General features: G+C 36.7%; 1 protein-coding gene across 2 annotated transcripts; it reads right to left on the reverse strand.

Annotated features, from left to right (window-relative positions):
• Positions 1–707: 707 nt before the first annotated feature.
• On the reverse strand, positions 708–17,845 carry pja2 (praja ring finger ubiquitin ligase 2). Of its 2 annotated transcripts, none has more exons than XM_058777214.1 (9): positions 17,716–17,845; positions 15,887–16,078; positions 13,604–14,612; positions 12,061–12,237; positions 11,086–11,271; positions 9,118–9,232; positions 5,334–5,448; positions 2,592–2,707; positions 708–1,165 (listed from the first exon to the last, which is right to left on the reverse strand). In XM_058777214.1, the coding sequence occupies exons 2-9, from the start codon at positions 16,074–16,076 to the stop codon at positions 1,046–1,048; spliced, it is 2,028 nt and encodes a 675-aa protein (XP_058633197.1). In that variant the 5' UTR covers positions 16,077–16,078; positions 17,716–17,845; the 3' UTR covers positions 708–1,045. The 2 variants fall into 2 exon arrangements, with proteins under 2 accessions (XP_058633197.1, XP_058633196.1); XM_058777213.1 differs by having other exon boundaries at positions 12,061–12,240.
• Between the last annotated feature and the right edge of the window lie 1,051 nt (positions 17,846–18,896).

The following is an 18,896-nucleotide window of genomic DNA, read 5'->3' on the forward strand; positions in this document are numbered from 1 at the left end:
AATAAGCCACATAATTTATTCGTGAATAAGACCCATTGTGTTTCATTGTTAAACTGGAACACCAATTTACACCCTATTTGTGGAAAGTGCCTACAGCTGTTCATCTCACTGATCATTCAGCCAGTGAAATCTGCTGGAAGGTTTATATATAAATCATAAGAGTTAGTCATGTTAACAACGTCTTTCAAAAATACATAAATAATATGTCTGGTTTGCAAGATTACAGTAAATAGAGTCCACAATAATGTGTGATTCGGGTGGCCGCACACCTGCGCCTTTCATTGAGTATTATTCTGCGGTGATGCTTTTCTCCACGGATACGAGCTGCCGCCTCTAAATAACACGATGTTGAATACATGCCAATTGCCTTAGCAATAAACAGCACCAATCCATTTCATATTTATAGTCCCCCACCATCATATTTTCCAGTTCAGACTGTCAGCCTCTCGCACAGACTTCTGGAAATGATATTGCTTTGTGAAAACTACCTATTCAGCGGCCATCATTTGGATGATTTATACAAATATGTAAATGAACCAGAGTGAAATATATCGCACAGCTATTATCATTCATATCCAGCTACATGCACTTAAATCTGCAATTACAATGCGCCTCAGCAACTGAATGAACTCTGAATGGATATCTGGAGAGAGTTCAGGGTGGAAAGCTCATGGAAGCCACTCCGAATCGAGCAAAGAAATGATCACTTGAACCAAATGTGAGCTTTTATTGAGGGATTGCATTTGAGTTTTACTGGACATGACGTGAAAAGTTAAAGACATGTACTTACGTTTAGCCTGGATGTACAAAAACATTTTAATTGAAACATGAATAAATATGCTTCCTATGAATATATACGTATTCATATTTTCTTAGAAAATAAGTTTTAGTTTGCCACGTTTGGATTGAATTGCAGCACAAGTCACTAGGTTAAATGGAATCTGAATGCTAGTTGAGGCCGCTGCTTGCCATTTCTTTGTGAGACAGATTATTTATTATTGAAGTGTTTCTTTGTGGGATGTTTTGATGGGTGTATGACTGACGTTCAACACGTTCCCCCAGACGCGCTGTGACCGGATGGCGGCGTTTCTTGTTCAGTAGCAGAAGCAGCAGGTTCACTCACCGCCGGGGTCAGAACGTGACGACACACTGGACATGTGCCAGACTGAAAATCATGAAAAGACAGTGTTCGGTACATGTAATTACGCCACTATAAAATTCTGCTCTTAAAGGAATAGTTCACAAAAACTTATGTCATCATTTACTGACACTCCAATGGGTTGTTCCAAACTTATAAGACTGTCAAAATCACAAATTAAGATTTTTTTTTTTATTGAAACCCCAAAGACTACAGTCCATTCATTAAAGTCCATGGGCCAGATTTACTAAAAGCAAATTAGCGTGAGAGAACAATACCATAAAAGTGTCAATGGGAGTGAAACGTTTTTTTGGGCGTTAAATTATGGCGCAAAAACACCAGTAACACTGACTACCGCAAATCTTAGTAAATTAATTTAAATACTCGCCTCCTGATGGGAAACTCCTACAAAACCATATGCAATATGGTCAGTTGCAAAATAACTATGTCCTCCTTTTTATTTCTGATTTTCCCTGCATGTCTTTAATACATTCTGACAGTAGTTTAACCGCCAAAAGAGGGTAAAAAATAAAGATAAAAGCCAAGTTTACCATATTTGATGAGCTTTTTTTGACAATTTATGTCAATATAAAAATAAGAAATATATGAAAATGTATATAAATACCAAAATGAAATCTCTTCTTTATATAAAATGATAAAGTCTATTCAAAAGACTTGGTTGCATATGGATTGCTTTTACAATACATTCTTTGCTATTATAATAGTAAGTACATGTAACGCGTTACAAAGACACCATAAATAATCTAATCAATTATGCATAATTACATGCAAGTAACCCCAAAACAAGCCAAATCCTAATCCCAATCTTAACCATATAGTAAGTACATGTAGTTAGTTAAAATTACTCCGTACTTAAATGTATAATTACCCTGTAACACCTTAAAATAAAGTGTAACCCATTCTTTTTGGACTTAACGCGTGAAAGCTTTGGTTGCATGGACTTTCAATGGATGCTCAAAAAGGATGAGAGAATATTGATTATCTTTATTCACGTTCTGAAGATAAACAAAAATCATACAAGTCTGAATCATAAATGATGACAGAATGTTAAGTTTTGGCTGTAATAACCGGTCAGACTTTATATTAGGTGGCCTTAACTACTATGTACTTACATCAAAAAATAAGTACAATGTACTTATTGTAATGCAAAACACTTTTACTGTTATTGAGGTGGGATACGGGTAAGGTGTAAGGGATGAGTCAGAGTAATTATAAATATAACTACAGAAATTAATTACAGATGTAACTACAAACATGTTTTTACACTGTATTTATATTTTTAAAAATACCTGTATGTTCACAATAAGTGCATTGTATCAAATGATTAATGTAAGTACATTGTAGTTAAGGCCACCTAATATAAATTGGGACCTAATAACCATTACATTTTTTTGTCTCTTTCACAAGCTGCAAGAAAAAAAAACAGCATTACCTTTCTGAGCCAGAGAGTGACACAGAGTTTATGGAACATGTGGCGGCACGGCAGCAGGGTTGCGATCTCATCTTTGACGTATTCACAACAGCAGATGGCACAGCACTGCTCCTGCTCTGCAAAACCAAAGAGAGTGTGCATGTGAAAGCATGTAAAAGACTCAACTCGTGAACCTACAACAACCGAACCAAATATTTAAACGAGTCTCGATCCAGTCACGCACACAAATTATTCATTTCAGTCATTATGGCTGAAAATGAAGTCATTTTATGCTTTCCAAAGCAGATTTATCACCCCAAATGTACTCAGGCAATAAAATTGAAGTGGGACATTAGTGCGAGCATGATTTTCCCCGCATTCATCCCGTGTGTTGAGTTTTGTGAAAAACATTTCTCATCTGGTGTTCGTATTGCACTAAAAAGGAGTACACAAAGTATTTCAAGATAAGCATTTTGAGGTGATGAACTTGGGTTTCGGTGTCTGTCAGTGTATCTCATACACACTACAATTTCCCAACTGCATTACACTTCACATGGGCAGCAATGAGAAACAGGAAGGCAAATTATAAATACAGTACAATGACGTAAACACACACCTGGTTTGTAACACTCCTATAAAGTTTGTAATATACCACACAGAGTCTGTCTGCTGCAGCTCACTGTGTTACACAAAGTGTACAACTGCTGTATTCCCAACTTTTCATGTCTGTTATGACCAGTTATGAATACTTGTGTGTCATGCTGGAATTCACCCTTCGCCCGGAGCCTGATTGACAGGCGATCTGACCCATCATAATGCCAAGTCTGCCATTTTGTACAACAAGGATTAACATTGGTGGACTTGAACTTACAAAATTGTGTGTATTGACAACAAGATACCTTCTGACGTTCATTCATGTTTATTTTGTGCTATAACTAGTAAAGAGGAAGAGATGATCGGTTCACGTGCAAGTCATTATTTCATTGCATTGAATAAACAATTTAATGTGGTGCATTATTTTGTTCATTGCATCCTGCTGTGGCCTCAGGAGACAAGCCAAATGTTTCCTCATCTCCTTTCTTATATTTTATATGCAGATTAGTGTTATTTGTTTAAATGTTATTTTGTGTTTGACTGTTAAAACTAAAATTAAAAATACAGTTGTTAAATTCAAACCTTTTTTCTACTGCTCTTTGTTTAAAACGGGTTATAAATAATTTTCAATAATTACCGATACCGAATGATATGGAACATTATATCGTGAAAAGTTTTTTTGCTACAGTGGGGAAAAAAATTATTTGATCCCCTGCTGATTTTGTACGTTTGCCCACTGACGACAGAAATGATGTCTATAATTTTAAAATGGTAGGGTTTTTTGAACAGTGAGAGACAGAATAACAACAAAAAATCCAGAAAAATGCATTTAAAAAAAAAAAAAAAAAAAAAAATTATAAATTGATTTAATAAGTATTTGACCCCTTCGCAAAACATGACTTAGTACTTAGCAAAACCCTTGTTGGCAATCACAGAGTTCAGATGTTTCTTGTAGTTGGCCACCAGGTTTGCACACATCTCAGGAGGGATTTTGTCCCACTCCTCTTTGCAGATCCTCTCCAAGTCATTAAGGTTTCGAGGCTGACGTTTGGCAACTCGAACCTTCAGCTCCCTCCACAGATTTTCTATGGGATTAAGTTCTAGAGACAGGCTAGACCACTCCAGGACCTTAATGTGCTGCTTCTTGAGCCACTCCTTTGTTGCCTTTGGCCGTGTGTTTTGGGTCATTGTCATGCTGGAATACCCATCCACGACCCATGTTCAATGCTCTGGCTCTGACGGTACGTGGCCCCGTCCATCGTCCCTTTGATGCGGTGCAGTTGTCCTGTACCCATAGTAGAAAAACACCCCCAAAGAATAATGTTTCCACCTCCATGTTTGACGGTGGGGATGGTGTTCTTAGGGTCATAGGCAGCATTCCTCCTCCTCCAAACACGGTGAGTTGAGTTGATGCCAAAGAACTCGATTTTGGTCTCATCTGACCACAACACTTTCACCCAGTTCTCCTCTGAATCACTGGCAAATTTCAGACGGGTCCTTCACGGCGTAGTGTGTTACCAATTGTTTTCTTGGTGAGTACATCCGTACGTCACTTGGCGAAGGGTCAATTAAGAGCCACTCATGTCCTCAAACTCAGAAATTGCCCATTTGACAATGCTCATAACGCCAAAATGGATCATGAAATATCTTTGATCACTACATAAATATACTTTTGAATATGCTTTTTTTTTTACTGTAACAAACATATTGTAACAAATCAATTTTCAATTTGTGAATTTTTTTTTTTTTACAAATTTGACAATTTGAACCGTTTGTTTGAAATAAAAGTTTAATCTACTTTACAAATGCATGTTTATTGATATTATAGTAATCAATATATCCATGCATTTTTAAAGCTTGATTGAGCACGTAATTTCTTTTAAAAATGTCAATCAAAAAATTGATCTGCCAGTGAAACAACCAACGTCTCTGGTGACATGCCAGACTTATCCAATAATATAGTACGCTTAAACCCCATAAAATAATGCTTCATAAAATAACATATTTCTTATTGTTTTTACTGAACTTCTACTAAACACTGAGTCCATCCAAATTTGCATATTGTTCGAACAGACTGATTAAAAACTGTACACTAGGCTATAAGACACTTGCTGACTGCAGCGTTGTATTTTGTGCACTTTATGTAGCTACAAGTAAAGGAAGTAGTACCAATGTTCTCGGCATTGATGGTGATCTGGGGTAGGCAGTCGATGATTTGTTCAGTGGCGGGGGGATGAGCCTGCTCCACATCTATAGCCAAAGACTCCAGATGAGCCAGTGCTGCCTGCAAAACAACAAAACACATTAGCATATTTAATTTCCCCTGGATAAAGATAGAAGCAAGTTAATTATACATTAAACCTTACATTGCTAGTGTGCTCTCTCTCATTGGCTGAAATCAATGAAGTTTGCTGGGGTTTAACCACATCAGTCAGCAACTGAGTCCAATTTTTTAACGTCTTTTTGGTTGAATTAAGATGGATCATTTATTTGTATAACTTAGCTGCTCAAGCAAACACAATATTTATATGTTAATGAAAAGCAGCATACCTTATGCAAGACTACTATGCTTTCATCTCATTAAGACATGAACAATAATCAAACTAAATGCATCCTGAGATTCCATTTCAATTTGACCATTAATTAAAATTGGTCCAGATGATGCATAATAGAAACTACTCTATTTATTAAAAAAAAAAAAAAACTCATCTGACTCTTAAAGACTCTTGGTGACATCAAAGCCTAATACAGTTAAGACTGCACAGTGATTCAAACAGCAATATCAGAGAAGCAATACAGACTCCCTTCAGTTTGGTAAACATTTTAATATATGCTTAATGCTAGAGCTGCACAATCAATCAAAATAAAACCATAATCGTAATATGGCTTAGCGCAATTATCAAATGGCAAAGGCTGCATTTCACTTAAATAAATATATATGCACTGCGTGTATTAGAGTAAAGTGTGGCACTGTGCTCTTCATCTCTGCATCTATTTTCTGTTTAGGTCAGTTATGACATGCATTCAGGAACGCAACATGCACCATCCATCTTCCCACACTTGTAATGAGAAGCACTTACAAACAAAAGACAAGGTTTAAGGGCTCCTTAAAATTGGGGTAGTTTTACATTTGAAAATAAAGAAATTAAAACAGCCATAAATTTTAGTAATGCAATTTTAAATATACTGTTTTTTTAAAGCTACAGTGAAGTACTACAATTGTAATATTTCTTGATTGTTTAGGATTTTTATATTTTATTTAGTAATAATAATTATAATAGCAATAATAGATATTTTTTTTTATTATTAAAATATTACGCCATCTTGGTGTGTATGTATAATAGACTGTAAAAAAAGATGGACGACGCATCTCCACTTCCACTATAGAAAAGCGAATACATCTCAGTATGGCCGCTGCCATCTTGAGAAAATGATGTCATTTGGAGCCAGAGTCTGCGCAGTAGAGTCGTGAGGTGGAGCCGCGGAATCAAACTCCTGCAGACCCAATCAACCATAACGACACGCCCCATTTTTATAGCATCAAGTTACTAGCTAAAATGAAACTTATCACAAAGACGAACAATTGAACATATCAGTGTGATAACTACCTTAAATAACCAAAACCATATTTCGGAAAATTATATTGGAAGAGTAATAATTTTTTTTATTTTGACTTAAGTCCCATTCGTTTACATGGAGAGGGTGGGGTTTATGACTGTACTGCAGCCAGCCACCAGGGGGCGATCAAAGAGCACGCAGCTTCACTTTTGAGGAGGAGTGAGACACACCCGGTGTGTATGTATACAGGTGCATCTCAATAAATTAGAATGTCATGGAAAAGTTAATTTATTTCAGTAATTCAACTCAAATTGTGAAACTCGTGTATTAAATAAATTCAGTGCACACAGACTGAAGTAGTTTAAGTCTTTGGTTCTTTTAATTGTGATGATTTTGGCTCACATTTAACAAAAACCCACCAATTCACTATCTCAACAAATTAGAATACTTCATAAGACCAATAAAAAAAACACATTTTTAGTGAATTGTTGGCTTTCTGGAAAGTATGTTCATGTTCTGTATATGTACTCAATACTTGGTAGGGGCTCCTTTTGCTTTAATTACTGCCTCAATTCGGCGTGGCATGGAGGTGATCAGTTTGTGGCACTGCTGAGGTGGTATGGAAGCCCAGGTTTCTTTGACGGTGGCCTTCAGCTCATCTGCATTTTTTGGTCTCTTGTTTCTCATTTTCCTCTTGACAATACCCCATAGATTCTCTATGGGGCTCAGGTCTGGTGAGTTTGCTGGCCAGTCAAGCACACCAACACCATGGTCATTTAACCAACTTTTGGTGCTTTTGGCAGTGTGGGCAGGTGCCAAATCCTGCTGGAAAATGAAATCAGCATCTTTAAAAAGCTGGTCAGCAGAAGGAAGCATGAAGTGCTCCAAAATTTCTTGGTAAACGGGTGCAGTGACTTTGGTTTTCAAAAAAACAATGCACCAACACCAGCAGATGATATTGCACCCCAAATCATCACAGACTGGAAACTTAACACTGGACTTCAAGCAACTTGGGCTACGAGCTTCTCCACCCTTCCTCCAGACTCTAGGACCTTGGTTTTCAAATGAAATCCAAAACTTGCTCTCATCTGAAGAGAGGACTTTGGACAACTGGGCAACAGTCCAGTTCTTCTCCTTAGCCCAGATAAGATGCCTCTGACGTTGTCTGTGGTTCAGGAGTGACTTAACAAGAGGAATACGACAACTGTAGCCAAATTCCTTGACATGTCTGTGTGTGGTGGCTCTTGATGCCTTGACCCCAGCCTCAGTCCATTCCTTGTGAAGTTCACTCAAATTTTTGAATCGATTTTGCTTGACAATCCTCATAAGGCTGCGGTTCTCTCGGTCTTTTTCTTTGAAGAGCCAGTTTCTTTGGCAATGAATGTTTGTGGCTTACCCTCCTTGTGAAGGGTGTCAATGATTGTCTTCTGGACAACTGTCAGATCAGCAGTCTTCCCCATGATTGTGTAGCCTAGTGAACCAAACTGAGAGACCATTTTGAAGTCTCAGGAAACCTTTGCAGGTGTTTTGAGTTGATTAGCTGATTGGCATGTCACCATATTCTAATTTGTTGAGATAGTGAATTGGTGGGTTTTTGTTAAATGTGAGCCAAAATCATCACAATTAAAAGAACCAAAGACTTAAAGGAACACTCCACTTTTTTGGAAATAGGCTCATTCTCCAACTCCCCCAGAGTTAATAAGCTGAGTTTTACCATTTTTGATTCCATTTAGCTGATCTCTGGATCTGGCGATAGCACTTTTAGCATAGCTTAGCATAGATCATTGAATCCGATTAGACCACTAGAATCGCGTTAAAAAATGACCAAAGAGTTTCGATATTTGTCCTATTTAAAACTTGACTCTTCTGTAGTTATATCGTGTACTAAGACCGGCGGAAAATGAAAAGTTGCGATTTTCTAGGCTGATATGATTAAGAACTATACTCTCATTCCGGCGTAATAATCAAGGAACTTTGCTGCCGTACCAAGGCCGCAGCAGGTGCAGTGATATTACGCAGTGCCAGAAAGTAGTCCCCAGCTAGGTACCTAGTTATAATATAGCTGGGGACTACTTTCAGGCGCTGCGTAATATCACTGCGCCATGGTACTTATTAACTCTGGGGGAGTTGGAGAACGAGCCTATTTCCAAAAAAAGTGGAGTGTTCCTTTAAACTATTTCAGTCTGTGTGCATTGAATTTATTTAATACACGAGTTTCACAATTTGAGTTGAATTACTGAAATAAATGAACTTTTCCACGACATTATAATTTATTGAGATGCACCTGTATATATTAGATAGATAGATAGATAGATAGATAGATAGATAGAGATAGATATTTCTAAACTCTCAGTTTAAATTGTGATCAAAAAAGAAAACCATACAATTCCCTCACCTCCATAGCCTGAGCAAGACGCTCCTCTAACGCCATGTAAGTAAGGAGCTGGGAATGATCCACGTAAGAGATTGCTTGAGCCATCCCAAAACCGTCGCCAAATTCATCCAGAAACCTGAAAAACAAGGGACTTTAAACACAGCTCTTCTCTCTTAGTCAGCATGTTACAGCTGACACAATCAATAGTTCTTTTTGTAATCTATTACAGGGTGTCTACAGATATGAACAAGTTAAATTTAAGAATTTTCAAGACCTTTTTAATACCACCTTATGTAAAATTTAAGACCAAACCTGTGAAGGAAATACACATTATATTACATATGTAAATGTAATATTTAATGTGTTTTTAAATTTAAAAAGAAAACAAAATATCGCTGTCGTCAAAAATGCTATTTATTATTACGATATACACAGAACTTTTCATATCTGCAGACAATATCCCATACAAAATATCCCTCAAAAGCTCCGCATCAGCAATATTTTTGGTGGTGTAAATGAAGCAATATTTTCATCAGTTTTCTATTCAGATTTTACATATTTAAATCTGCATGTTTTTAATATTTACCCCAGGTTGTTATTTACCTCCATAAAGTCCAAGATTTTTTAACCTTATTAAATGTATGCATCATCTTTCATGTCAAATTGATGAAGAAATTTAATATACACAACAGGGCTGTTAGCAATCAAATTAAATAATTTGCCCTACAAATTTACAACCACAATAATGTTATGAGATTAATGTTTTAAATAAAAAATTTTGAATATACAAATAAGAAATGTTGGTGGAAAAATGCATACTTTTAAACTAACTAAAGCACCAGTAGGTGGCGGTAAGTCACTTATTCATTCAACCGATTCATTCAAAACACTGAATCATTCAGGAACAAACATGCGAGTGCTGCTCGGAGAATGTGCAATACTTCTGTTTGTTTGGAACTATTTTCGTTCTGCGAGTTTCTTTATGTTTGCCGTTATGCTCATTTGATTTGATTTCTCAATATAAGTCTCTCACAGAGACAGGCAACATGAGCCTCAACAGCGCAACATTGATACCAGAAATACACTATCCATTATCAATCGCTGTTTACGCTGAATGTAATAAAATGTCACTTAAGTTTTAATCAAGCTATTTGTCCCGTCGGGCAAGTAAAATCCTCTAGCAATTTTTCAGTAAACTTGCATTAACCCATTTAAAGCAGCTAGGAGGCTTGTCAGCGAGCTGGTGGTATTCGACCTGCATTCTGCTACCGCAACTCTCTCTGATGACGCAGTAAATACAGCGCGCGGGGAAATCTTCCGTCTGTCCAATGATTGTAAACAGTCACTGGGTCCGTCAGACTGGTGAAACTTTTGCGGTAACGAGACCGAAGATATTTAAGACCCACTGAATCTGAATTTAAGACATTTTAAGACTTTTTAAGGCCTTTAAGAAAAACTTTATTTAATACATTTTAAGACTTTTTAAGGACCCGCGGCCACCCTGTATTATAGTAAAATACATTTCATTACCATTTTGCATATTTTAGGCATGCATCTTTCGGGTGAATCTCAGGAATGTGTGTCATGTTTCACCCAAAAATCAGGATTTTTATTTGATTTTTTTTTTTTGCATTAAGGAATGAAGTCTATTTTTAGGTTAGTGATATATTTTTTTAATCACAAGCACATTTTCCTTTCAAATTCTCATTATAATAATGCATAACTGCTGAAAGGTAAAAAAAAATTAAAAAAAATACCCAATTTAATTTAATAATTAAATTAATAAGTAAAATGATCATTACAGTAAAAAAAATATATATTTTTAAATCTGCATAAATTAGTATGCAAAGTACAACAATTTAGCTTTTATAGGGACATCATGTTCTTGACATGTTTCATGAGATTTCCCCTGTAAGAGTTAAAGGATGACATGACATTACATTATTATTATTGTTATAAATATTTTTTTAATCTATAAGGTTTATTGACCTCCATTCTGTGTCCAGGTCTTCACTCATGCTGGAATCATCCTCCAGGTTATTGTTGCCATCCAGGATAAAGAGTCCAGGGTGCACAAACTGACTGACACCATCAGGGTCTTCATCACTGCTGCTGCCCGAGTCCTCATTATACATGACCCAGGGGATCTCGCCCTCCTCCAGAGGGGTCTGCTCCCTGAAGAACACCACACACAAACACAGGACAGCAGAAAAAAGGGATATTTTAACATTATTAAAATGCTCAACACATTTAAATTAATCTGACATTGCATTTCATTGTGTCCCTAGTGACCAAAGATGTTGGAATAATAGCAGTAGCAGGTGTCTGTGTACATCACTGCTGTAGACAGACTCATTTACTAGTAATTTATTAATCAATTCCAGATAAGTGGCCTACCCAGACAACTTTCTTATTTGTGCCATATGTGAGTGTGTGAGCCTAATTAACTCAGTACTGCCCAAATATGTGATCAGCAAGGCAGCTCACTGATCTTTCATATCTACTGCTTTAAAATGAACAGAGTATGATTAGGTTGATTTTTGCAGATGAAAAGGGAAAAAGCCACAAAAATATACAGCTGTGGAGAAACAAGAAGTGATAAGGAGAGAGAATGCACAGTCTGCAATACCTTAATAATGTTTTACGTTTTACGGACGTAATCATACAACTGATGGCTTTCTCACTGAGGTTTGTTTTTAATTGGAAAAAAAGTTATTATTTTTGGAATTTGTTAATAATTTGGCATTGCAAAACGTCAAAATAAATCATTTAATGCCATTAGAAAACACTTAAAATGAGTTGCCAAAATAAAATCAACTACCAAAACAGATATAGAAATACTATATCAATTACCAAAACATCATTATAAATACTAGTCTTGGTCAATGGGGTGGCAGGTGAGTAATGATGTTATTACTCAGTATTACTAAAGTGTTTCGAGTTTGTTAGAGGATGTGTGCTTACTCTAAGGCGAGGTTGAGAGAAGGCACTTCCTCCAAACTGCTGCTGCTACTGCTGTCAGGCGGCTCATCCATGCCAGGCAGAGTCTCCCAACTTTCCTCACTTGTGCACCTCTCTTTCTCCAGCCCAGAGTCAGACGTCCACGAGGCCGACCACTCGCCCTCGCTGAATTCTGAGCTGCTGCTGAGCACACGGAGCAGGATACACGCACAAACACACGTGAGCCCACCTCGTAAAAGTCAATCTAATCCTCTTAGCTGAAGAGCCTTAGCATGCAGAATGAGCACCCACTGAGCGCACCTTTGGCATCTCACTCATTTCCTGAGTGTATACCTTATCAAGCATTCACAGTAACCGCCCAAGCTCATCCTTGACTTCAATTAGGAGGATTTTTTTAAACGAGGCTCATCCACCTGACTTTGCAATTTCTGTAACTCTGTTAGCAAAAGTTTAAAAGCCTGTTTTTGTAATTTTCTATAAATAAGCAAGCAAGCAAACATGTATAAAATAGTATAAAAACGGACATGTAAATATATATCTTTAATATCTTTTGTATCAGGGTTGAACCGTTGAGCTTGATGAATAAATTCAACAGTACTAGTGACGCAAAAATTGAGAAAACTGAATAAAGAGTATTTGCTTCCCACAATGCTATAGAAATATATATCCAAAATATCACAAAATAGGTAACAGGCTTGCACATAAAATGTGGGACCTAAATATTATGCTTTTGTTTATTAGAATTGAATTAAAAAAATAAATTTCTATAACTGAGCTGAACTCAACTAAAGTTTTAAGTTTGGGGACACATTAAATTAATCAAAAGTGACAATAGAGACTTAATATCTACAATATTGCAAAATTTTTCAATTTCAAGCTTGAAATTGTTTTTTTTGAAGTTTCTATTCAAAGAATCCTGAAAAACAAATGCATCTCAGTTTCCAGAAAAATATTTAGAACTACATTGATGATAACAAAAAAAAAAAAAAAAAAAAAGTCTTGAGCACCAAATCAGCATATTAGAATGATTTCTGAAGAATCATGCGACACTAAAGACTGGTGTAATGTCTGCTGAAAATATAGCTCTGTATCTTAGGAATAAATTACATTTGAAAATATATGTTCAAATAGAACATAGATATATTACAAATTACAATAATATTTCACAACATTACTATTTTTGCTATCATTTTTGATTTCAGAAATGCAGCCATAAAATACCTTTTTCAAAATAATTAAATATCTTACATTTTTTTAACAATAGTGTGATTTTATAACATCTAAAGATTTTCTCCCTTTAAAGATTTTCTTCCATTACCACATAAATAACACGAAGGTAAACATCAATTAAGTCTCATCTCACCAACTGTGTTGTACTGACCACTGGCATTGATGCAGAGAATCCTCTTACTATATATTAACGCACATACATGATTTTTATACACGTTCTATTTTTATATACATAATTATTGTGCAGAAAGCTGTACAATTCATTAAATCACATTTTAGTGCAATAAATTAAATGGAAATGCATGCAATACTGTACCTTTCATCACCCTTTGTAGATGGATCACATTTCTCTCCAAAATTCTCCAGATCTTCCCAGATCTCATCATCATCATCATCCTCATCTACTTTGGTTTTATCATCACCCTCATTTTTCCTGTCCTCAGAGTTGAGGTCACTCAAGGCCATGGGTGGAAAGTCAAAGAGCAACTCATTTTCAGGGCTTGTTTGTGCGAGGAAACCCGGAGGTGCTGAGCCACACTTGTTTCTGACTGCTGAGCCTGACAAATGGCTTACTTCCTCTTTTTCGGAACGTTTCCTACTTTCAAGGTGAGTCTCGCTCGTCTGTTTGCGGATCTTTGGCCTCACGACCATTTCGGACTGAAATGTTTCTTCAGGGTTGGTTTTTCCTGTGCTTTTTCCTGTGCTTTTATAGGAAGCGGGTGCAGAGCTGGCTGTAACCCCATGACATTTTGGAACTTGGTCTTCACAAACCAACAACGGACTAACTTTTCTATTTGCTTTTACAGTTCTTTCAAAATCTGGCTGCTCACAGCAAAGGTCTGTCGCGCTTTTAGAAGGTGCCATTTGCACTGAATGTTTACGTATATTTGAAAATACATTAGGATGCGAATCATCAAGCGAATTCCCAGCCAATTCACAAATACCATCAAGTCTCTTCTGAGCAGCCTGAGATGGATTTAAATTCGAGTCCTCCTCCTCAGCCCCACTGCTGTCAGGCTCATAGGCGTCAATGTTGATGTAACTCAGAGCTTCTGGGTTGGGCTTAGGGTCTTCACTGATGGGCCACACTCTAGCCTGTTCACTTTTTTCTATGTCAGAATAATATTTTCTGTCACATGGCACAACCTGGTCACTCTTTGGTCTCTTGAAATGGTTTGAGGGCGCTTTTGTGACTCTACACAATGAAGACTGCCTCCTGCTGTGCCCCTCCTGATTTGATGCTGCATTTAACTCAGGGCACACTGCATTTGTGCATGCTGTCGGCAGGATATTCTGAAGCACTGAAGAAATGTTGCCCTTTGATGCTAGAAGAAAATGTTTCAGTTATTATTCGTTCTCCTTCACAGGATATAATTTCATTGTTTTATATAGGAAGTAAGTGTATATGCACTATAGACAAAGAAATGTTTTGGTTGCATTTACCACAAATTTACAAGAACATAAGAAATTATTATTTGCATTACAAAAAATAAAATCTATTTTTGGAAGCATTTTGTCTCTTTCATGACAACTGTGTTTACCCCAAAATGATCATTACTGTAATAAAACAAGACCTTGTTCATTATTGTAATAAAATAATGAAAATCACCTTGTCCTGAAAATTACCTTAAAATTTCTTTTAAAAATGACAAACTAAAGGCAGTGCAATAAATTATACTTCACAATGTAAACAATTTATTTTTATGAAGAAAATTCTTATTTAATAATTAAACATTTTAATAAATCTATTTTTCGCACTGAAGTAAACTAGAATTAAATTATCAATTTAGGGACATTAAGAGACCGTTTAGAGCAAGACAATGAGAACATGCTTTGCATGTGCTTAATTGCCGTGAAAATAATGTTGCAAAACATTCTTACTGGTCCTGACAACAGGCTTCATTTTCTTAATTAAAAATTATTTTTTGTTGTTTACGTTTGGTTTTAGGGGTGAAATATGACCTGGGCATTTCCTGACAGTCACCCTATAAAAACATAAGAAACCAAAACCCATTTCAAACTACTTTCTACCCACCCTCACCATTCTCGTATATATTTGCATAATAAAGTCAAATGGTCTCCTACAGGGTTTCTGTCTACACCTTTAAAAGGTGATGAATGCTTCACTCTAAAGCAGAACAACCCACACACGCACGCACGCATATTTCAGCTCTTCAAAATCCCTGTTACATTCCCAATATTACAAAGCTGTTTATTCACCATGAGAACCTCAATCTCAAAATCCATTCCTCCACTTTTAATGCTCACAGATTTCCAGTTACTCAGGACTTGTTTGCTGAAGTTTGCAATTTTAACATAATATTATAATATTTCAATACAATATTTAGTGACAACTATAAGTAAGCCATATTTACCATAAATTGATTTCCAGAATAATCTTTAAAAAAATAATAATCTGTTTGCTTGGCTTGAGTTTGGGGTGGGATCAGTTTTTCAACCAATAGCAGTCAGTAATTTAGCAATTCGTATTTTTTTCTCTCTCATTTGTGGTGAGAAAATTACACACTTGGGCTTAAATGTGGAGTAACTCTTTAGTTTCATTATCCACTAAGGGTTCCCATCACCAGCTGGTACGTACCCACTGCCGGGTCCTTTTGACTACTCATCCTCTCCATGTTTTGACAGTCCACAGTGGATGCGACTCTTTGTTTATCTGTAACTGGCCGGAAACTGATATACGCGTGTCTCCGGCCGTACCTCCTGCCTGAGATGGTCTGGTATCCTCCTGTTGGTTTGGGCCATGCAGACTTGCCTGCTTCTTGACCCATTCCTACGAGAAACAGAAGTATAAATTCACACCAAGTACAATAACTATAAAAATAACCGTAACTATACTGCTGTCGACACCAATGCAAGATAACGTTCTGTTTATTATAAGTGTGCATTGCAGTTATATCATCTGACACTTTAAATGCTCAAGCTCTTTGAAGTCAGGCTCAGATTGACTGTTTATGTTTTTAATCGGCCATCAGCCAAAAGAAAAAAATTGTTCTTCAAACTATATTGTATTATTCCTATTCTCAACGAATTAGAACTTTATAGTTAGAACTAAATATAGCCATCACCCTTGGTGTGAACGGGTGTTGAAAGGGTAATTCACTGCTTGCAAGTTTGGCTTTTCAAAAATCTTGACTGTCTGAACACTAGAAAGAGTTTTTTTCCCCCTGAAATTAATGCTCCATGACCAGAGAAGAATAGCTGTTGCACTCTCTTTTGTCAAAAAACTTCAACAGTTGATCTGACTGTCCATTGGCAGCAATACAAAAATCCAGAAGTATGATTATTAGTTTTAACAAAAGTTGCCTTGGAGTTGTCAAAAAACCACCAGATGACGCAAAATAAAACATTCAGAGTCATCCATTGGACCTTTCATGACAAATAAACAGGATATCTGGGTGCAGGTAACAGAGAAAAAGTACACATTGTTCATTTACATATACTACAGACATTGTAACAACACAAAGCTCGCTAAAAATCAGCACACTTAACTTTTAAGTGTCTACATACTTTTTGAGGTCATTGTAAAAAAGGCACTTAGTCTTGCAACTCGACCTTGTGGTACTGTAAATTTTATTGACTCATGTATGATGAATTGCTTGTTTTGTTCCCCAATTGTCGCTTTGGATAAAAGCATCGGCTAAATGTTTAAATGTAACAGAAAACATACTGTGCGACACCTAATGCATAAAACAACAGTGTTTTATGTTACAAGGCCTAAAACAAAGAGGATTCAATTCTAACCAAGATTTTCCATCTTTGATGCAGAAAATGCAGCAATCTTTTAAATATTGGTTCAATCCCTTATAAAACACATCCTGTTCAGGTGTTGGAGCCTCTACTAATAAATCATGGATGTTAAACAGGGAATATCCCAAATGTGCAATGCAGTGCTACTCCAGGACCAGGATTAGAAAGAACTAAAGCTTTCTAACCTATGACAGCTCACACTGATGTTTATCAGAGTAACATCAGGACAGTGCTTCATCACAGCCCGATTACAAGCCATCACTGTCTTGTTATTGTTGTCAATATAGTTTGCAGCAAACACATCACATCCGATACAACAATACGCACTAAAGGTGCTTAACATATGCTATCGCTTGTCACGTTACATGGAGATAAATCGTTGCAATAAATGCAATATACAGCCCTCAAAACAGATTTTTATCCAAAGAAACACACAAATCCCGTGATTCACATAATCAGTGGGATCAATTCAGTCGAATACGGGCCCTGATACAAGTTGAGCGCAGCTAACAAGCTAACTAATGTTTGTCAACAGGCGCTGCTGCGGCTTCTAGGGCGTGGATTATAATGTCTGCCGACGCCTTCATTCCTCCAATTTCACGCAGAAAACTCACACGATGTTTTTGTTTAGGAAATATGCCGTCTGTTAATGGACAGTACCTGTGTTCCTGGATGCCTCCTGTGTCACAACTAACTCTTGCGAACGTCACCGCGAAACTTAAGGGTCACGTGACACGTGTCCGCCAATCAGCTGCGAGTATCATTGGCAGTATTGTAATCGGGTGCAGCTAGGCAGCTGTAAACCAACTGCAACACCACGTGTGCAATTTAAAGCCCACCTGGAAACAGAAAGCAGGCGGGGATAGGAGGGGATGGGATGGGGTGGAATGCTGCGGGACGGGACAGGGCAGGGTAGGATAGGATAGGATAGGATAAAATAGGGTGACACATTGGAATAATGCAAATTCAGGTTGGATTAGGTCGGATTAATTGTGTGAAACTGAAAAATAATTCATTTCCAATAATGCATTTGCTAGGTGCTTCATAAAACATTAAGTGAATGTATGTAGACCAGTGAATTATTCATTCATTCATTCGTAAATCAGCACTGCCAAACCTAAATAAACCTAATAATTGGAGAAAACATACGCACAAAAAATAATTTCACTTGATTACAGTTTTTTTCAACTGCTTAAACACAAAATCTTTACTTGTCACACAATTTCTGAAACCTGACACTCAAACAGCAGAAGCACACACCAAATCTACAAAACCTTACACTAATTCTCGGCATTTGACTCAGTTTTCAATTTCAGAAAACACTTTATGCAAAACACAACACACAGTTCTCTATGTAACACACAAAAATCTAACAGGAAGTATCTAGATTTCCTTTTTCAAACACATTTAAAATGCCACACTAATTCATCAGTGCTTTACACTAACTCCTCACATGCAAACACTCATTGCTTTATTTACAGTTTTTCTCGATTGCTAACACACAATTCATGAAACAATTCACCATTTTCTCACAACTATAAACACAATCTCAAAATTACACACTAACTTGTGCAAACTTCAAACTTCCAGGTCAAAATCAAATAGTTTAGTCAAAAACATATTCTCTTTTGTCAGACTCAAACTTTGGCTTCAGATGATACACAAACCTGTCAAATACTCAGACTACGTTCCTGTCTAGAGAACACTAGTGAGATCAATTCAAAACACTGTTACAAAAACCTCCTTTTGGGAAACAGGAATCCTTTTGCTAGTCAATGACTGTTACAGTATACGGCATAAATAGAGGGGTGCAGATACAGTAAAATTCAGCAATAAACTTT

The sequence above is a fragment of the Onychostoma macrolepis genome, chromosome 05 (genome assembly GCF_012432095.1).
Source record: "Onychostoma macrolepis isolate SWU-2019 chromosome 05, ASM1243209v1, whole genome shotgun sequence".
NCBI classification, from domain to species: domain Eukaryota; kingdom Metazoa; phylum Chordata; class Actinopteri; order Cypriniformes; family Cyprinidae; genus Onychostoma; species Onychostoma macrolepis.